We start from the raw sequence: 22848 nt of genomic DNA on the forward strand, positions 1-22848 counted from the left end.
ACCAATGATAATACCATGCCATGAACTGAGGAGTATTAACTCAATAATCTATACTTAAAGGCTTACTCTCATAGTATTTAACACTATGAGAGTATTAGGTTGTGATTCATAAAAATGAACATGTTTCACACTTTAAAAGCACTGAGAAATCTAGAACAGCATATTTTTACTTTTTTAACTTTAATTATAATTTTTATTTTTAATATTCTTGATTGAAAAATAATTGTATACATTTATGTGATACAATGTGGTATTTTCATATAACTTGTAAGTTATATATAAGCTAGACTTAGACATCTACACTTACAGAGGGTTGACTTAGAAATAAGTAGTTATATAGATAGGTCAAAATAAATAGTTATATAAATAGGCAAATACACTAGATAGACTAAGTCACATAATTTAAAATACCTACTCTAAAGGATTGACCCTTTATTATTAATCTATTTTTAATGTAAAAGATACAGGAAATTTTAGAAAATACAGATATACAAAGTAAATCTTGACAGGTATTGGAGAAAGGAAAAGATCAGATTTTACCAGTGGTTCTTTTTCAATTAAATGAGATGAGGGATTTCTATCCTGTTTCATGAAAATAAATCACAAGTACTTTTTACTCTATTTTTAAAATGAATGCTTCATCATTACCAAAATTACAGAATAAGTGTACTTTTAAAAGAATTTTTTGTTTTTTTGAGATGGAATTTCGCTCTGTCGCCCAGGCTGGAGTGCAATGGCACGATCTCAGCTCACTGCAACCTCCGCCTCCTGGGTTCAAGCAATCCTCCTGCCTCAGCCTCCCAAGTAGCTGGGATTACAGGTGCCCGCTATCACGCCTGGCTAATTTTTATAACTTTAATAAAGGCAGAGTTTCACCATGTTGGCCAGGTTGGTCTCGAGCTCCCGACCTCAGGTGATCCACCTGCCTTGGCCTCCCAAAGTGCTGCTATTGCAGGCCTGAGCCACCACGCCTGGTCTTGAAATTTTTACATAGTCAAAAACACCTAAAAATCTAAAAATCTACAGTTTTACTTGAGCTTCAGCAAAAAAAAAAAAAAAGGGCAGGAGATTCTCAAATACATTTATTCTTTGTATAATATAAGTTATAATATAAATTATAGGTCATAATTCTGATTTATATTATATCTTATCTTTTAACTTTCCATTGACTAGATTTTAAAAAGAAATACAATCTGGTAGAAAGGAAAGAAAAGACTTTTTATAGCTCAGTCCAAACTGAAGTAGAAACTCAGGTTCCTTTTAAGTGATGAAATTGAAGCAGTTTCATATTGGATGAGAGATGAGCCAAATGATGAACATTTTACCTCCAGAATATTCTTCACTAAAAATGTATTTAACAAGCAAACAAAAAGAAAATAATTTCTCATATATTTTTATTGTGCACACAGAAAATTTACAATCTTAACCATTTTTAAGTGCACAGTTCAGTAGTGTTAAGTGTATTTACATTGTTGTGAAACAGATCTCCAGAACTTTTTCATCCTGCAAAACTGAAACTCTATATGATTAAACTACAAACATTCAATGAAAACAAGTGGGTTCCAATATAGATTCTATAAATACTGAAATGCGTGCCCTTAAGTTTCTAACTGCTTTTGCCTCAGATTCTTTGTCCACAAAATAGAGTACAATATCTACCTCACTGGGACAGAAAGATGATGAATGAAGTCATTAGCAGAACATCATTATGTTCCTTGGGTCATTCAAATATGTTAACAGTTTACTAAGAAATTATACATTGGCCCTTTATCTTTTTTAGAAGACCAAAGATAAAAAAATAGTAATAATAATGACTAATATTTTCATGGGGCAGAATTATTGCCCTCAAAAAGCAATCACAAAACAATCCATGCGACTGCCAAGCCAAATGAATCTTTGGCAATATCCTATGGAAAAATATCTTTACTTATGCCAAGTAACAGAAAAGATTTCCTGGCGGCCTTAATAAGCTTCAGGCAAAAATGTTTATCTACTTCAAGTGTTCCAGTAGCCATTTCAGTAAAGAACCCTAAACAATACAAAGTCGATTACCTTACCCAAATAAAGTTCAATTAATAGGATTTTCTTCAATTTCCAGGTTTCAACACATCTATAGAAGAGATTATCATCCAAGTTAAAAGATATTCTTTCCTTTCCCTTAAGAACAATAAACCAGTAACTTGTAGATTACTTGGGAAGACTCAAACCCAAAATTTTGCTTCTCTCCTCTATTGCTTATGTAAGATATGATGGTCATAAGATAAACCCCAAACAGAATTGTCTTTTATTATAATATTGTTATAATAAATCATATTACAATAATATAATTGATATTACAATATTAACTTAAACAGAGAAATGAAAAGTTTTATCTTCATTTCAATTATGTCAGGAGAACAAAAACTTCTGCTGCTTCATCACTGCAGTGCATTGAGGCACTGGATTTCAAGGCCTTAAAATGGGCTTCAAAAGATGGTCTTTGATTTGCTGTCTTGTATCAAATCAAGGTTACCTCTAATATCATCCACCTATGTTAATTAGGTCTTAATAGTAATCCTTGAAATGCTACATTAAAAGTAGGAAAACATAATCAAAACCATAATGTACATTTATTTCAGAAATTAAAAATATGCAAAAATTAAGAGCATATGATGTTAAACCATCTGTTTCTTCAATTTTAAAAAATCCTTTCTCAGTTTCTAAATATGAAAACTGTAATTCTCTTTTTTCAAAATGAAGTGGTAATCCATGATCTATAATATGAATAAATCAATATAAACATGTACTAAAAATTAGTAGTCTTTATGGAACAGAGTAACAATAATTTACAGTCTGGAATCCAACACATCCAATAAATAGTAACACTAATGCACTCTGTAAATTTACTGTCAGCATCTTTTCATAATGTTTTAAATAAAATGATTTTGCTTTTATATATTCAGCTATCACAACTCTACCAAGATTAAATGGAATCACTCAAACTTAATTTTTTTACCTAAATTCTAAACCATAATCTACCAGAAGAAATGACAATTTGCTTGTTTTTCCTATTTTGTTGCTTTTTATAAGAACTTCCTTTTTTCACAGGTACAATAAATTACATATGCAAATAAATAAAAGCAAAACAAGCAATCTGAATGTTGCTTTTATATGTGGTATAATGCTTTGCAGCCTGGTTACTTTGGGTGGGTCATACAGAAGACATTGTGACTACAGGTTAAAATGAGTTTTGTGCAAGTGCACCTATAACAAAAGCAAAGTATCTTACACCCTTTCTAGTAAACATACTTTTTTAAAAAAAGATACCACCACTACCACCACCACCACCACCACCCCCCTCACCACCACCACCACCACCCCCCTCACCACCACCACCACCACCCACCCCCTTCTAGCCCCTCACCCGCTGCTCAGCTATTTTGGAAGTCTTGTGCACTGCTGGGTAAGTGATCTCTTGTCATTTTAGACAATTAGAAAACAGTACATTTTAAAAAGATGATTTCTGTCTTTTAAAAAGTTGAATAAATGTTTCTCATTACTGGAAGGAAAGAGGTCTTAGAAAGTAATTCAAAGTTATAAGACCTTCCAATTTGGGTAACTTCAAAAGATTTAAAGTTCTAAAATATTTCAAAAAACTTGTTTGTTAAATATTATAGCCTTCCTAGGGAAAATAAATAGGCCTGGAATCCTCCAATAATAGATAAAAATCTTATTAAGCTCATATTAGTGTCAATCAGCAAGATGACTGAAGGAAAAAAATATGAAGGCTCCAACAATCTCAGGATTCCACTAAATGGAAAATATACCTTGGAAATCAGTTATATTGACTAATAGAAGAGAATTAATCATACAGTAATAAACAAATAGAGAGAAAAGACAGATACTTATCTCTAACTTTCAAACAACAGAAAAATGAATGTCTTAGTCATGGTAAATTATGGTTGTACGGATTCCCATCAATACATCAACAGCTAGAAAAAAAAAAAAGGTCAGAAACCCCCATTATAGCCACACAGAAGGAAACTCATTGGTCTTAACACTGAAATAATCTCACTAGTAAACTATATATTTCAAAAAACATGAATTTATTATAATCTATCCAGATTGGATTACTTAAAATCAAACAGCCCCAGGAATTGTTGTCTTTAATCCTCCAACTTTGTTGACAAATCGTATCTGTTATAAAATCTAAAAAATTATTAATCCTATATTTTATTGATTCCCTTTTCCTTTCTATATAACTCACCTTGATCTGACCAAATGCTATAATTAGACAGTACTGTAGTTCTTTCTCAGTACAGTGGCTGTAGCAATATAACTTAGGAAATTGAAAGGTTCCCATAAGCCTCAGCTACAGTCCCTAGTTTTGTCTGAATAGGGCTCTGAATACTAAATAGAACTTATTTCAAATGGTTAAATGTCCATGCATTTAAAAAGATACAAAACTATTCTCTTTTCTGTCAAAGGAAAGGAAGTCCAAAAATTTTCAAAGTATCATCAGCCTTGCAATTATCTGAAAAAAATCAAAGGTAACTACAGAAACAATCAGAAATATGCAAGTTGTACCACAAATAACTACTTATTTAAAGTAAATGGACAAATGGATGACATTTTCTGATCAGAATCAAGAGTCAAGACCCCTTGTTTATTTGGGTTAAAGCTACTTAAGTGAATTGGTAGATATGGAAAAGTGACATTAACCTATACTTGTTTCTTTGCCTTTTATCATTCCTTAAATACACAGATAAAAACACCATTGCTTAATTTGTTGTATTACTTACATAGTAACAAAAAAAACTTTCATACTAAGAAAAAAATGTGATAAGTAAAATGAATAACATAACAAAGTATCTCTAAGCAATCTTTAATACCTTAAAGGGCTTGCAAAACTATTTTTCACTTTGGTTTTAGTTTGCAGCTTGACACAATTTCTCAGGTATATTCTAGACACCAGGCCACTACAACACATACACAATTCTTAAACATTTCAAAGCTCGTAGACTTGTCAGAAGACAAGCAAAACAGACAAGAAGTATATATCCATAACATAAACAAATCCCAGTACACACCATATAGATAATCAACCAGCAAAGGAAAATGGAAGCCAGTGCAATCATTGTCTCTCCTACCAATAACTAGCTAATTTACAATTGATATCAAAATCATTACCTTTATTGAAGATTTTTCAAATAATGTCACTTTATTCCAGTTCCCAAAAGAAAAATCAAGTTGGCCGGGCGCGGTGGCTCACGCCTGTAATTCCAGCACTTTGGGAGGCTGAGGCGGGCGGATCATGAGGTCAGGAGATTGAGACCATCCTGGCTAACAAGGTAAAACTCTGTCTCTACTAAAAACACAAAAAACTAGCCGGGCGTGGTGGTGGGCACCTGTAGTCCCAGCTACTCAGGAGGCTGAAGCAGGAGAATGGTGTGAACCCGGGAGGCGGAGCTTGCAGTGAGCCGAGATCGTGCCACTGCACTCCAGCCTGGGAGACAGAGGAAGACTCCATCTCAAAAAAAAAAAAAAAAGAAAAAATCAAGTTGACCTGCATATGCTCCTCACTGCTGATTTTAAATGAATATTAAGCATGCTAAATTAATTATCAAAGCACTTAAGAATTTTGCTTAGAACAGCAATGGCTGCAAACTTTAGTTAATTCCTCTCATGCTGGATGTTGCAAATTATATTAAATATATAGAGATAAACCTAATTTATTGTATCTTTGGTAACTACAACAAAAAATAAATAGCCCTAAATACTATCAGTTGCATTTCAAAGCTCTGATAAGAAAATCATGAGATTTACATAAAAGTCAAATACACTATTAGTAATATATAACACAGGACTTTTTTCATTACTTAAACTTTAAATTTAAATACAGTCATCCTTCCACATCCATGGGGGATTTGTTCCAGGGTCACCCCCCACCCACTGCAGATACCAAAATCAATGGATGCTCAAGTCCCTTATATAAAATGGTGTAGCATTTGCATATAACCTATGTACATCCTTCCCTATACTTTAAATCATCTCTAGATTACTTATAACACCTAATATAAATGCTATGTAAATAGTTCTTATACTGTATTGTTTAGAGACTAATGACAAGAAGAAAAGTCTACACTGATCAGCGAATATGCAACCATCCATTTTTGATTTTCGAATATTTTTAATCCACTGTTGGTTGAATCCTCGGATGTAGAACCCACAGAGAGGACTGACTGTATATTTTTAAATAATAAGATAATTTTAATAAAGAATTCATGCTTTACAAATGATAATTCACAACATTTTATAAACTTCCCTATTGACAGAGCAAAATATAAGTTTTATCATAAAATATTAGATAAAATAGAACACCGATAATAAACCATACTTTATCATTTCTATATGTGCATTTGCTTTCCTCTGAAATTAAGCTTATCCTCTTAAAAATGACAAAAGGTATTTATCAATCCATCTGTGTTTTGTTACACCTGGGTAAAATGAAACGAGTATTTCAGATTGTTTCCTGTTCTCAGGTTGGTAGAAAACAAACTCTGATCAAGTCGCTGCCCAATCTTAGAGTGGGCCCCACTGGCCTCAGGATGAATTCAGAATTCTTAGGCTGGCTTTCAAGAATTAGTCATTGCTTATTTCTGTAGCCTCTGCCACTTTTCCAAAAACATCCTACTACCCTGAAACACACACACACACACACACACACACACACACACACACACTACAGCACTACTGAATTTTTGCTTCTAGAAACTATCACAGTCTCACTTCTGGACTTCTTCCAAGCACAAAATTGGCCCTATACCAAAAGCCCTGTTTGCTTTTCTGGCAGGGTTTGCCTTGCCCACTGCCTTATACAGTGCCTGGCACAGAGCAGGATGCTAAAAAAAAGTAGTTAATGAATAAATGAATAATAAGTGAATTTAAACTTTTTTTTAAATCTTGTTTTTGAGGGAGGTATTTATTGGAACTTGGAAATTGATATATGCTCACAAATGTTATCTTTGGTTGCCTTTTCTCCTCGAATTTAAAAGAGTGCTTTTTGGTCAAGTGGCTTTGATGTTTTTCTTATTAAATATCAAAATTTGTATATGCATGTATGGATATTAAAAAGTCTAAAAGGTTATATGGTTATTTTTATTTTCTTCATTTTTGCTTATCTGTATCTCTAAATTTTTCTTCTTGGAATATTTATTACTCAAATAATAAAAAGTATTTTAAAGAGTACTAGTAAGCTAATCAAATTAACTCAATTTGTGCTCTGTAAATAGGGGCTTTACTCAGGTATTCTCATTTGTCCCTTCTACCAATTTAAAAAGTAGAAAGGAAATTTAGAGATACAATTCTAAAGAAAAGTTAGAGTCAGCTAACCAAGGGAGAGTTAAAAAATAATTTCCCATCAAACTTTTGCTTTACAGGCTAATAACCTGATTGGTAGCCAGGGTGGGCAGTTACTAATTTAGTTTTCTTCATTGTACCACAGTTATTTTCTAGTCATCACTTCAAAATGATCCCTTTAATTCTAATCTCCTACAATTCAAAAAGTTTTTAAAAATCAGTTGACAAAAGGTAGCAAGTGTAATCCATCCCAAAAATCACTTTTTAAAAATTCATACACTCAGTCACTTTCAACATCCACCTAACTAAAGCTAAAAACCACTTTACCTATTGGCTTTCCTTTCCATGTCCCCTGTAGCATACCATTATTGTCATCCTTTAATGATAATAATAAAAAAGTGGTTTAAAACACTTTGGAATTCACAAAACCTCTTTACAACACAATAAAACCAAAAATTATTCCAACTATTGCCCCTCCTTGCAAAATTCTCCAAGTTAAAAAAAAAAAAAGTATGCCCCCTTCCAGTTAAGTCTTCTCTCTATGCTTCCTTTCTCCAGTGAAGGCTGTCCACATTTGACATCTCCACCACCTCATCTTCTATTAATTTCCCAAAACACTGCAGCTAACTTGAGTTCACTCCACTGAAACTGTCCTCCCTAAGTCACAGATGGTTTCTTAAAAACTCAGCCCTGTTCGGCCGGGCGCGGTGGCTCACACCTGTAATCCCAGCACTTTGGGAGGCCAAGGCAGGCGGATCACGAGGTCAGGAGATTGAGACCATCCTGGCTAACACAGTGAAACTCCATCTCTACTAAAAATACAAAAAAAAATATTAGCCGGGTGTGGTGGCGGGCGCCTGTAGTCCCAGCTACTCGAGAGGCTGAGGCAGGAGAATGGCATGAACCCGGGAGACAGACCTTGCAGTGAGCCGAGATCACTCCACTGCACTCCAGCCTGGGCAACAGAGTGAGACTCCGTCTCAAAAAAAAAAAAAAAAAAAAAAAAAAAAAAAAAAACTCAGCCCTGTTTAACCTTCTTGTTCATTCTACAAATCTGGCATGGTAACTCACCCTTCCATTCTCAAAACTCCCTTTCCTTGTTTTCTGCTGATGTCAATCCTTTATGCGTTTCCCTCATATGTCTCTGTTCTTTTCAATCTCAATTTCAAACTCTTATTCCACCTATACCTTAAATATTCCCCGAACTTCCATCTCTGATTTCCTCACACTTTCTCCCTGCACATTCCCAAGAAGAATGGCTTTATCTCCATTTCGTGCCTTCAAATGATACAAGATGCAAAACCAAATGGGCCATACGTTAGCAGCAAATACAAGCAAAACTGACCTATGCTGTTAAAAATCAAGCAAGATGGGGAGCACATATGAAGCTTCCAGAGTGCTGGTAATCTTCTTTTTCTTGATGTGGGTACTTGGTTACACTGGTGTGTTCAGTTTGTGAAAACTCATCAAATTTACACGCTTAGGATATATGCTCTTTTCTGCATGAATGTCAGATTTCAATAAGGTTATTTTTTTAAAGAGAGAAATAACAAACTAAATCTTGAGTTCAGATTCCAGCTCTAACATGTGTACTTTGGCTAAATTACTTCTCCTATTAAAGCCTTAGTTTCCTCACACTTATCCTTTCTCATTTCTGTATCTCCAGCCTAGACTTCTTCCAGGAACTCAAAAGCGACATATCCAAGTTCCTCCCAAACTTCTCCATCGCTAGGTCTTAATGGCATCTCAAACTAAACTCATCATCTTCCTCCTTACGCCTTTAAAATTACCTGTTCCTCCTCCTGTATCCCAAAGTCTGTGACTAAAACTTCTACCAACAATTGCAGCCATCTTTAAAAATCCTCATTTTCACACTTAGGCCACCAAGTCTGATCTATTCTACATCCTGAAATGACCACTGCATTGGTGTAGAAAAATGATGACACTATAAGCATTTGTATTGCTACAGCAATCACTTCCTAATGGATCTACCTCCCCCTTTACTTCATGCTCCATATGATTTCCAAAACAATTCTGCTAAAATGCACCTCAGATGGTATAACTTTTCTGCTTAAAATTGCTTATCTCAGGCGCGGGCACGGTGGCCCACGTCTGTAATCCCAGCACTTTGGGTGGCTGAGGTGGGTGAATCACTTGAGGTCAGGAGTTCGAGACCAGCCTGGCCAACACAGTGAAACTCCATCTCTACTAAAAATACAAAAATTAGCCGGGCATGGTGGTGCATGCCTGTAGTCCCAGCTTGGGAGGCTGAAGCAGGACAATCGTTTGAACCCGGGAGGTGGAAGTTTCGGTGAGCCGAGATCATACCATTGCACTCCAGCCTGGCGACAGAGTGAGACTCCATCTCCAAAAAAAAAAAAAATTGTTTATCTCCTAGGTCAAGTTGTCATTTAAGGCTGTTCTTGAAATAGTTCGTATTTAATCTGCCAGATTTATCCCTACCAACTTTACTGCAGTTCACCAACTATATCATACCTTTTAATGCCTCCATGTTGCTGTACATGATTCTCTCTCTGGCTAAAATACTCTTTACTTGCCCCATCTTCCACGTTGACTAATGCTAGCCTTTCAATAAACATCCTCTTAGAAATATTTCCTGACACTCTTACAGCCCTAGGCTAGATTCAATGCCTTTTTTCAGGAATCCCATAGAACCTTCTGCATACCCATTATAGTGCTTGCTACCCAGTGTGGTAGTGGCTGATAGTGAGGCCCCTCTGAATGGGGAGTTCCTGATGGGCAGAGATTGCCAGGTTATTAAGATCTGACTCAGGAAGGCTCAACAGAGGCTGACATGTAACAGACAGTTAACATTTTTTTAATGAATAACGGAGTGGGGAGATAGCAGAATAAATATGATTCCCATCTCATAAAATATATATATATATATACATTTACACTATAAAATAGTTAACAAGTTTTAAAAACATTTTAAATGCTATTTTGGCAAAATCCAGCTTTTCAAGAAGCCCTACTTTCTTATGCTATTCTATACAATTATTATTCTGTACAATTCTATATGATTCCATACAATTAACTCTTTAAGGGAGCCATTCTGCTATTCTGCTGGGGACCTAATACAAACACAAAAGCATTTTGTCCACTAGCAGCATTTTTGCCAGTACTTGCTATGTTATCTTGTCAATGATCACTCTTGTCGATTATACTCCTATCTTACAGAAAAGCATCAACAACCTTTAATATTTCAGTAAAAACTTGCTTATACCCTAATCTTTCTGGCCCTGAATTCATAAGTCCAACTCACTTATATAATTGACTCAGTAAAATCTGAATTCGAAATTAATTACTAAGTCATTCCCAAGATGAACTCCTACCTGAAAACTACTCTCAAGATATACACACATACACATATGTGTGTATATGTATGTGTAATATATCTGATAGCAAGAAAGCTCACTCAAATTTTTCCATTACGATATTTCTAAGTGAAGGAATACAGTATCAGTCACTAAGTTTAATCCAGGGTAAAAAAAAAAAAAAAAAATGTACTCAAACACCTTAATAGCTTCCCAGGACAGCTATCGCTTAAATATACTGATAATGTATAATCATCAAATAATTTTAATCCCATTATAAATGACAAATAGCACATAATGATGTGAAAAAAATAAAACAAAGAAATTATTTCTATTTTTTCTAATAGCCACTATTACAGAAATGATTAGGTAATAGAACCAATATGATTGTACTACTGCTCCTGTATCACACGGAGCTTCTCAGGTGCCCTTGTCCAAAAAAAGCCCAATAGGCCATATGCTGCTTGGAAGAGACAACAAAAGAACTCATAATTATAGGATCCTTTTTTCCTAGATTTCACATATTCCAGACTCCAAAGTTTAAAGTAACTTATGCCGGATTACTCTGCCTCTAGTTACAGAATGAGAAACAGCTCCATCTGAAATTATAACCTGAGTTCTTAATTGGCATCTTCCTCTCTGGTGAGCACCTACATCCATGTTGTTAAATCTCAGATACCAGCTAAAGAATTTGTAGCTATTTGTGGGGCACTTTTGGTACCTTAATTCTATCCACCTTTTTAGCAGCTATAAAATGCTTCTACTCTTCCCTTAACTTCTTAACCTCTATTGCCTCCCACCCCAACTAAAAATGATGAATATGCACATTCCCCTCCCATCCTCATGCTACCTCCCACAACTTCCATTACAAATTTTCCGCCATGTTAAGCGATGAAACACATTGAGTCAAAATAGTTAAAATGGGCAGTGCAGTCAGAAACCTGAGTTTGAATCCAGACTATACAATTTATTCTGTGGCCCTGGACAGAATATAAAACCTCTGAGACTCAGTTTCCCCATAAGTAAAATGGGGATTATATCTACTTTACGAAGTTGCTATAGGGATTAAGCTATCAAAAGTAGCCAGCCACAGAAAGACAAATACTATATGATCCCACTTATATGAGATACCTCGAATAGTCAAATTCTTGGAGACAGAAAATAGAATGGTAGTTGTCAAGGGCGCATAGAAGGCGGGAGTGGGGAGTGATTGTTTAATGAGTGCAGAGTTTCAGTCTGGAAACATGAAAAAGTTCTAGAGATGGAGAATGGCGATGGCTGTACCATAATGCGAATGTACTTAATGCCACTGAACTGTACAACTAAAAGTGGTTAAAATGGTAAATTTTAGGTTATATAGATATTACCACATTAAAAAAGAAAAAGAATATTCTCTCAATAATTCATACTGAAAGGCTTTTCCTCCCTTGTTAGAGAGAGGTATAAAAGCAAAAAAACCTTACCTTTCCCTCCCCCTAACCCGGCACTCCAAATTGAAGCTAAATGGCAAAGGAATAGAGAAGAGTTCACTGATAAAAATTAGCCTGTCTTCACAAATTAAAAGCCCAAAACTATCCTAAGTCCCGTACCTATCCACTTATGTTACAAAAGCATAAGGATTTCAAACAAAAATCAGCTTTTACTCATGATGTGGCATTTTGGAGTTAAGTAATTTTACAGATTGTGTTTAACACACTGTAACAATATTTTTTGTTTAATGAAAGTGCTGACATAAACTTAACTATCATCTAATCTATGATTCTCTGTTGAATCAAATCCACACTTAAACCTTAAATATATATGAATCTCTCATCATAAAAGAGGCAGCTGTAGCATAATGAAAGGAACACTGACCTTGGAACGAAAAAACTCCAAATATGGCTCAGGTCTGCCACATATTATCTGTATTACCCTAGCTGCATAAGTCAATTTCCATTTATAAATATTGCTAGTCAATGGAGATACCACCCAGCTCATACGATTATAGTGTGACTTAAGTAAAACAAAGTACTATACATTAAAATATTTTGAAAACTATGAAGTACAATTTCATTTATATTAAATTTAACACAAAGAAAATGAAAAAATTCTGTCAAAAATTCACATTAAAAATATACACACATCATAATATAATCTTCCACAGTTCTGAAATTCAAAGAAAGAATACTAAATGCCCATATTATAGAAAAGTATTTTTTAGAAATTACATTAATTCTTATACCAAATACTAGGAGTATTGGGGAGAAAATGAGCTAGATACGGTGATAGACTATTGTGACATATTTCCAATTCATTACATCCTTAACTCATTTATTCCACAAATACATAATCACAAACCTTGCAACCACTGTGCTAAGCAGTGGGAATATGATGGTAAAGACGACACCATGGTCCTTGCCCTCATGGAGCTTCCAATCTAACTGGAAGATGAGGCATTAAACATCACACAAATGGCCAGGCTCGGTGGCTCATGCCTGTAATCCTAGCACTTTGGGAGGCTGAGGCAGGTGGATCATCTGAGATCAGGAGTTCGAGCCCAACCTGGCCAACATGGTGAAACTCCCTCTCTGCTAAAAATACAAAAATTAGCCAAGTGTAGTGGTGCATGCCTGTAATCCCAGCTACTAGGGAGGCTGAGGCAGGAGAATCACTTGAACCCGGCAGGTGGGTGGAAGTTGCAGTGAGCCGAGATTGCGCCACTTCACTCCAGCCTGCGCAAAAGAGCAAAACTCTGCCTCAAAAAAATAATAATAGAAATAATTTGTTATTTATAATAAATGTGAAAAAGAAAAAAGTCTGCTATGAGAGTATCCAATCCAATCTAGAAGGTCTAGGAGAAATAATTACACCAATTGTACCAACCTCTGTTAACCCAGTAGGCTGTAAATGTTCAACAAATCTTAGTTATTTCTATCATCATCATTATAAAAGCCCTACTGGGGTTTGAAAGATAAAAGATATCAACCCTATTATCTAGGAAGATCAGATAAACTGAACCCAACACCCAATTCCTCCATTTTAAAAACAAAACCAGGCAAGCATAGCTTCTTCATCCCAATTTTCACTCACTCATATTTAACATATCCTTGAGCAATTATGTTGATGCTGAGGTGTCCTCAATAGTAGCTTAGACATGCCTGAAATACTGTAACCTGGTCTTTCTATGGCTGATTCTTTCAAAATTACTCAGTTCTCCGCTTAAATGTTCTCTCCTCCAAGAACCTTCCCGACTACCCAATCTAGCATAGCCTCCCAGTCATTCTCTATACTACATCACACTATTTTATTATTTTTATAGTATATATGACTATTTGAAGTTGCCTACTACATTTATTTGCTTATTATTATATATTTCTCCTTCAAACTTGAAAGTCTCATGAAAGCAGGGACTCATTTTATTCTCCCTATATCCTCAAGATACATCTTCCTTGCTAAAGATCCCAAGTTTTGTTTAGGTAGCTCACGTGAGCCAATTATGGTAATCCCATTGTATCTAGCATAATTTGTTTACAGGAAGAAATTTTGTAGTTCTCTCTAATAAGGGATAAGAAGAGGTCTCCTAAGCAACTTCAATAAAAAGTTTTCCTCCCTGATTGGTGAGACACAAAGAAAGAAAAACCCTGTCCTTCCTCCTGCCTTTACACTTGAGTGTGTAAGGGAGTGATGCTGGGAACCCGAGGCAGCCATGCTACATTCATGACAGGAAGACCATGAGGATGGCAGAGAAGCCGATCCTGATGTTCTTGACTCAATGAATGAACTCTTACACTACCACTTCTAGACATCCTGTTATGTGAGATTTACTTTTAAACCTGATCAATTAAGCTGTTTTCTGTCTCCTGTTTTGATACCTGAAGCCAAAAGGCTAATAAACTCAAGCCTCTGTTTCTTCCATAACATTAAGAGAAAACAGTACCTACAGCCTACTGGATTTGAGGGGATTAAATGAGATAATGAAGACAAGTGCCAAACAAACAAGATACTCAAATGATAGCACTGCTGTTAATGCTAAGCAATAATTTTCTATGACAAAACACAAACCTTTATATACTATTTAGGATTTTGTTATTTTACAAAAAATATTCACTTTAATCCTACTTAAAATGAGATCATTTTTAATAGAATAATTTATTTACTTAGATTTCTTCTATTAATAAAGTAGCTCTTGGTTTTTTCTCATCTAAAATAGATAAATAAAAGGAGAATCAGGCAAATATCAGATCACTAAAATAAATCATATTAATTTCAGGTAAGAGCCTTTTTCTGTCATCAATTCCTCATCCAACTTACATGGACAGAGCCACATATATTTTCATCTATTATTCTTGCCTTTACAAATATTTCATCAGTATTTTAATATGCTGTAGATTTAAAGCTAATTAAAAATTAAAGCTATATTCGTAATTACAACCATACTCTTCAACACCCACAATTACAAAAATATTTAAAACTAGAAAAAAAAACAAAGGGCTATATTTTAGCCTCTATAATTTTTTTTCTGTGCGGAACTACTTGTTTGACATTAATAGCCATGAAGCAAAATTAACAGAGAAGATCAAAAATAGGAGATTGCCAGGTCATTCGTTTACGCTCACTCTAGCTGAACTGTGATTTAAAATGTTACAATGGCTCATTATTGTCTGAAAGCTGTTTAGGGTCATACATGAAATGAATTAACATTCTTAAAGGAAAAAGATGAGAGTAGTTTTGTCATTTCTAAAGAAATGACACCAACTGAAGTTTGTCTTTAAAAAATGAGCAAAAAAATAAATATTAATTATACCACTGCAGTGAGACCGCCCAGGCTGATTTGAGTCCAGATGAATTTTTGGTCCTATAATTATTAGAAAAACATTAATAGTTTCATTTTTCAAAAATTCTTAACTATTAACTTACATGACAAAAATTACCATTTACCAATTATGACCAATCAGAAATGTTAAAGTTATCTGGAAAAACTCTATTCTTCCCCGGGTAGTCCATATTTCCACTTGTTTTTTAATGTCCTCACACAAGGAATAAAATAGTTTGTAGAAGAAGAGCCTCTGCTATTTCTCTAACTACTGAAAACAGGCAAGACATTAATCTTGGTGGACCACCCTTCAGGTCACCTTTTGTAGTATGTATAGGGTTTTAATCTAATAGTCAAGTAACTCTCACAGTCCAAGTTATGCTAGGTTATATACATACGTTAACAAAACCTTGCATTAATACATGCTACATTTGTAAAATACACAAAGTTTGATCAAACGTTTAAAATCGGGAATATTATTTATATTCCAAACGCTTCAGACATTAACAAATGAATCTTATTCTATTGCTCCAATGCTATTTTAAGTCCACCCTTTCAGAAACAGTACATTCTTAATAAAATTAATATTTTAGCATACGTTTACAGAGGCTCACATGTCACTAGCATGCAAATATATAATCTGTAATTCCCACACCAATGGCAAAGCAATAACATACACACAATAATAAAGAATAACCTCATGTGTTCCAAAATAATTTTGAATTCCTATTTTTAAATTATATATTCCTAGTAGTTCCATGTCTTTCAAACTCAGTACTTTTGTCCTAATCCTATGTCCCAGGATTAATGCAATGGTTGTGATTTCTATGGAAGAAAGAAGATTCTAAATTTGAATTGTTTTTTCTCCCAAATTTTACTTCTAACTCTCAACTACTGAGGTGAAGTATTAATAAACATTACTAAACTGCAACCTGGGTATTCCAGCCCCTGCCCCACAGAGTATGCTCTAATCTTAAAACAAAATAATTCTAGTAGTGATTAAAGACGAAAGGCATATTTGGTCTATTACTGCAGAACAACTAAAATGTAGTGATTTTGTCTGCATCCTAAATTGGTTTTATGTGGCAAACTGGCTTTGAAAGTGTGAAACTGAAAACTTTCAACTTTTTTCTTTCACAGCTCTGAAAAACAATTACAATATTACTACTACTTCTAAGAGTCACAATTAATCTCTGGATAAACAATACCAAAACTTAACTCTGAACATCTTACACAGATTCTTTCTTTAGATATGTTCCTTAAAAATAGGCGGTTTTTTGATACTTCTGAAGTAACAGAAAAAGATCAATCAAAAGCTAACATGACATTTCGGATACAAGTTAGACAACTTGTATTTTGGGGGAACATCTGGAGACTGAAAGAGGGAGGGGCAATTTAATATTTTATACAAAATTTCACTTTCATAAGATACTCCTTCATTAGTTTTGGAAATCCTGAACTGTGCGAATTGCTGTCAAATAAGTTTCTGAAGAGATCTCTATTATTTTTCTTGCCTTATTCCTTCAGAAAGAAAGAAACGTTTGTCATTTTTCTTTGCAGGGGGTACCTTAATGATGGGGGAATGCTTTAATTACTTTAACGGTAGAAGGGGAGAACAAGGTGATGCTGGCAGATATTAATCCCTATAAACTCTTCTATATGAAGTGGCATTTAAATGTTCATTACACTATAACTACTTTGAAATAAGCATTGGTATTTGCTTCTTGGTATATTCAACTAAGATTGAAAATTTAAAAGCCAGTTACTTTTCAGAGCTCAAGATTAGATATAGTTTGATTCTTGTAGTTTCTGGCTAGTTTACTAAATAAAAGTCGATGTATACTATGTGTATCTTTTATGTTCAACTTTGCTTTCTAGCAGATTCATCTTTCTGTGCTATTACATAAAAGATCAAATTAGTTTAATAAAAAATTAATATCACTACTCATCTATTTGCAGGTGCCAGTTACTCTTTCTGCGGTAGTGTGGCATACCGTGTGGCTTTAAGTTCAGCAACATTTCATATAGGAATTGTTCACAACTATTATGTTTAACTTTAAAACAAGTAATTAAACAAAATTCCTGGGGGGGGGGGAATCTGAAGAAACAAGTTTTCTTCATTATGTTAGGCTTCCAACTTTCACTCCTAAAATTTCTGTGCCTTCTCCCACACCATACACAGATCTGCAAAGCATCAGGGCGCACCAGTGGTTAAGATTGCATATTTGATCAAATCTTTAAAGTCTGTTACATCTGATTATGTAATGCTGTTCCCTAAATCTGTAGCATCCTACCCTAGTTCAGGAAGACAATCTGGTACACTGAAAAATGTGTCTTTCAGCTTCAATCACAGGTTCTAAAGTTAGAGAAATCTGTGTTAGAAACCCAGCTTTCCTATTTTCTAGCATTGTATCCCTCGGTGAGTTCTTTAACCATTCAGGGTCTTAGTTTTCATATTTCTTTAATGGAGAAAAAAAAAAGCACCTGTCTTGTAGATTTGTTGGGAGAATTAGAAAAAAAAATACATAAAACACTGAACACAGTGACTGGCACACAGGATGGCAAATAAATAATAGTTACTTTTGTTGTATTGTTGTTTAGGGGTATTTCTGAAATACAACTAAGCTAGAGAATGTGAAACTCAAACTTACAAGTCTTTATTTTGGAGGTCATTGAAAAAAAATTTTTTTACATTGAAAAAATTCCTTTGAGTCTAACATCTTCAATAACAATAATTTATTGATGCTTTTGGTATTAGAAGGCACCTTAATGTTCAAGATACCTCAGAGAAGAAATTAGATTATCTCCTACCCTCAAGAAACTTATATTTTAGGGAAAGTCAAACATTAAACAGCCAATCACGGTTATTTAATCACAATTGCGATTAGTGTTATAAAGAAAGCCTGCTAAAGGAAGAAATGACCTAACGAGATCAGAATTAAAATTTCTACATCCCACCTCCCTCCAAGGGTTTTCAATCACTCCCTCTATAATTAAGACTTGATCTGCTTTTCTTAAAATGACAGAGTAAGTAACTAATCTTACCCTGATCATTTTTATCAGAACTGTATACTGAAATTATAGGAATTGTGTAAAACCAAGAATTCACTTCAAATATTTCATATAGTGACTTCCTAATGAAAGACAAAACAAAGATCTAATACAGGTAAGCACTTGTCAACTATTCACCAGAACTCATGTTAGAAAACACATTTCTTGATTATAAAACCAATGTGCTTATTTCCTAAGCATGCCATTATTTATAATAATGACTCCTTTTGCAGAATGTTTTTGTTAAAATGCATATTTATTACGCAAACAAATTATTTCTGTGATTTTTAAGATAAGAACAGTTCTAATTTGCTTACTAAAGGAGAATTCTTCACCTTTTATAATCTGTTACCTTAAAAATTAAGAACAAAAATCTGGTGACATCCATTTTAATGATGACTTCAAGATTCCTACCTTCAGATGTTAGTACATTGTTGCAGAATAGTGCCATTAAAGTCCCAAGTAAACATAAAGAGAAAAACCGAGAGATTAGATCAACTCTCCCACCAAAATGAAATTAAGTTTATTCTATAAGACAGAACCTGCGTCGACGTTTGTCTTAGATTCAAACAACATTCACCTAGAAATTAATGCAACGACAATTAACCCAGAACAGTCATTGTCAATTCTCCAAAAGCGGCCTCTTCACCTATATTTAGTTCATAAGGCAAACCAGTCAAGAACTCCTCCTGCCAATTGAAATGAATGGAAGAAATATATTTAAATCAAATAGCACCATCTAGCAGAACCCTGATCTGCTCACAAGAGTAGATATTACTTGGTGTTCAGTTTGGTAGATTTGACAGCAAAGTGGCAATTATTTGTTTTCCCGGTGGGAAATCACAGAATTAGAGCTAGAAAGGACCACAGTTCTAATAACAAGTTCCAACATCCTTGTTATTATTTGAGAAACTAAAAAAAAAAAAAAAAAAAAAAAAATCAAGCAGTCATCAGGATTCAACTAAAGTTCACCCCTTCCTGGAAGTTCACCTAAAATCTAAAATTACTTTGATTCTCAAATTCAGTCACCCCCAAAATAAGATCATGCCTCAATACATTTCAATTCCTTCACTCTGACTAATGTGAAATTCAAATATTCTGTAATCATTAAAACATCCTCCTTCAGATGTTTTTATCAGGCACATTATAACAAAATGATTAATGCACACAAATGAGACTGCATTTCAAAACTTCAATTCTAGCAACTGCCGTTTCTTAACCAGGCTATAACGCTGTCTTTTATATATTCCTTGTCACAGCAACAAGATCATGAATGCAGCTCAGAAAATATCTCTTGGAAAAAAACAAACCAGCCTCTCCAATTTTTTGTTTTGTTTTGCTTTGCTACATCAAGGCCTGATACCTCTAAATCCTATGGGAATTGAGTGTGTTGCTGCCAACACAAAGATTAGGAAATGTTCCCATCCCTAGGGCACAGGAAACTTTCAGGGGGAGACTAACTGCCTAAACCAAGGAGGGAAACTCAGTCGCCTGCGCATTCGGTTTTTATTTACGCAGCTATTTCTGTGCGCAGGGTAACCAAAGTACCTTTGAGAGATGCTCTCAGACTTTTTCTCTGGTCTGAACCCCCTCAGAAAGACAGGGTGCGTTCAACGACAAGGATAAACCTGACCCTCAGAGTTTAAGTGGTTACTGGGAATCACTGATCTGTTGCACAGTTTAAAAAAAAAAAAAGGGGGGAGGGGGGTTCTTCCTCAGTGGTCACAGTCACTATTCGTTCTCATTTTTAGTAACAACCAAATCACCGTTACAAGTACACAAGAATAGCAGCAAACCGCTCTGCTTTGCAGTGTGCCGTGACAGTGGCATCCCGGGCCGGGAGGGGCTCTGTTCTCGCCAGCCGCCTCTTGGGCTCCCACCGAAGTTAACACCTGTATCTCCCCACAACTGTAACCAAGCGGCTCCTTCCCACCTGAACGCTTCTCCCCCCCACAAACCCCTTTTCGGACCACTGTCCCTCCCCGCCGCAGCTGCCCTCCTCGGGCGCCCCCGGCGGCTCCCACAACTCCCCTCCGCGCGCCCCCGACCACCGCCCCGCCGAGGCCCGCCCCTCCCGCCGCTCGGGGGCTGCCAGCCTCACAAAAAGTTCGCCAGCCGCCGCCGCGGAGTTGGGTCCGCTGCGAGAGGCAGAAACGCCAGCCTCCTCCAGCGGATCCCGCTCCTCGCCAGCACACTTCAGCTCCCCGGGAACTCGGTCCCTCTCCGACTCCCAAACTTCTGCGGCGTTTCCGGCGCCCACCCGCCCCTGCCCCAGCTCCGCGCCGCGCAGGAGACTGCGGGCGCCTTGTCCGTAGCTGGCCCAGGAAAGCCCGGACGCCCAACCCGCACACGCCCTCCGTGCCCCGCGCGCGTCTCCGCGCCCCGCGGGGCCCCGCTCGGCCGCTCCACGCCCGGCTTCCGCCCGCCGCGCGCCCGGCACCGCCGCCCTCGCCTCGCCTCGCCCCGCGCTCGCGGCCCTGAGCCCCAGCACCCAGGGCCCCGCCACCGCGCTCCCCGCGCTGCCCGCCCAGACCCCGGCCCCGACCCCGGCCGGCCCGCCAAACACCCACATTCCCACTGCGCGCCTTCCTCCACGCAGCTGCCCCTCCCGCCACCCCCGGCGGCTCCCCAGGTCCCCGGAGCCCCGGACCCCAGCTCTAAAGTTACTTTGGAAGGTGAACCCGCGGGTTATTTCCCTCAGTCACCCAAACAAGTTTCCATCCTCGCCACCAGCACCACCGTCGCCCCTCAACACACCGGCTCCCTCCCGCCGACAGCCCCCTGCGGCCGCCCGCCCAGTGCCCGCACCTCCCGGGAAAGCGCCGCTCCCCGCACCACACGCCCCCATCGCGGCACCCCTCCCCCTGCCAGCCCACCCCTGGCGCTCCCCGGGCGGAGAGTGTCTGTGTCTCCCAGAGTGTACGAGTGCGTGCGTGAGTGTGCGCGCGTGTGAAGGCGGAGGTGGGTGAGAAGCGGAGACACTTACTTCTCCCGGGCCTGGCTGTCGGACGGGACGGCGCTGCTGTTACTCTTGCCTTTGCCGTACATGCTTGTGCCGAGAGCAGCTCCCACTGTCACGCACCTGTCAACCCATCACAGCCTCCCCGGGAACAGCCCCGTCCCCATGGCGACCCACGCAGCCACCCCCACTATTGGCCACCCCACGCCAAGGCTCCGCCCCCTTCGCCCAGGCAACGCGCGAGACTGACAGGCCTCCCCCTCCCTCCGGCCTTCCGAAGCGCGCGGTGGCGGCTAAGCCTCAGCGGCAGTCTCCTCCCTCCTTCCCTCCCTCCCCGACTCCCTCCCTCCCGCCTTCCCTCTCCGCTCTCCTCCCTCCACCCGCTCTCCTTCCCCCCTCCCCCCTCCGAACCCGGGCGCAAGGGGGGAATTAGAAACTGCTCTAGAAGGATTTTAAACAACTGGCTGTTCTCTCCGCCGCCACCCCTCCCCCCGCGCCGCCCGCGCTCAGCTCCTCACTGGAGAGAAGGCTCCGGGAGGAGGAGAAACTGCGGCCTGGAGTCTCCGGCCGGAGCCGGCAGAGCTGGAGCCGTGGCGGCCCCAGACTTCGGGGCGCCCGCCGAGTCGACAGACAGAGCCACGGCCCCAGCCGCCCAGGGGCCCCCACCAGCCCCTCTCCCGCTCCTCTCCTATGCGTGACCACGCGCCGGTACCCACGATTGATTTCTGCCGTCCTCAGCCCTACTCCCTGGGGTGTCGCCCCCGCCCTGTTCCCAGAGGGCCGGCTGGCGAGGGACACCCGCGCTGTTCCCTCGACCTTCTGGCTGAGCGACCGACAGCGACTCGCTTTCTCTCCTGGGGAAGGACTGCACCTCCGGCCCTTGGCGCCGCTGCGGTGGCGGCGCCCGGGGCCGCGCCCTGCGCCCCAGGGGAGCACCCGGCCTGGGGTCGGCCTCCTCTGTAAGAGGTGAGCGGACCTCCCGAGGAGGCCCGGTGACTCATGCGGACGCAGCGGCCACTGCTCCAACCCCTCCTTGCACGGAGCCCCGCGGCGTCCTGGACACCCCGCCAGATCTGCCGCAGAAGAGGGCCCCAGGATTCCCCACCCGGCCTGGTTTAACCGTTTGGGTCAGTGATGCCTATTCATCCTGACCCCTGGAGTGGAAAAGGCCAGAAAAGGTCTTGAAACACTTCCCTGTCCTTGCCCGTTAGAATAGGCCCCAGCGCGCTCCAAGGTGTACAAAGCTGTGCCAGGGCTGAAAGGCTGCCCGAGAATGTTTCTATATCCAAATCCCTAATCCCATTTCAGTAAACGCGCAAAAGTTTCAGAAACACACACAATCTGGTTCCCAGTAGAACTCTGCATCCTTT

General features: G+C 38.5%; 1 protein-coding gene across 13 annotated transcripts in view; it reads right to left on the minus strand.

Annotated features, from left to right (window-relative positions):
* The window catches only part of SSBP2 (single stranded DNA binding protein 2), a 334708-nt gene extending 312238 nt beyond the window's left edge, over positions 1-22470 (minus strand). For 5 of the 13 annotated variants that reach the window (XM_054555691.2, XM_054555690.2, XM_054555695.2 and 2 more), the window contains exon 1: positions 21506-21779. In XM_054555691.2, the coding sequence (XP_054411666.1) occupies positions 21506-21567 (62 nt within the window). In that variant the 5' untranslated portion in view covers positions 21568-21779. Of the gene's footprint in view, positions 1-21186; positions 21289-21505; positions 21810-22194 lie in introns of those variants that run through there. The other 8 variants (XM_054555696.2, XM_054555692.2, XM_054555697.2 and 5 more) reach the window with 6 other exon arrangements.
* Between the last annotated feature and the right edge of the window lie 378 nt (positions 22471-22848).

The sequence above is a fragment of the Pongo abelii genome, chromosome 4, assembly GCF_028885655.2.
Source record: "Pongo abelii isolate AG06213 chromosome 4, NHGRI_mPonAbe1-v2.0_pri, whole genome shotgun sequence".
NCBI classification, from domain to species: domain Eukaryota; kingdom Metazoa; phylum Chordata; class Mammalia; order Primates; family Hominidae; genus Pongo; species Pongo abelii.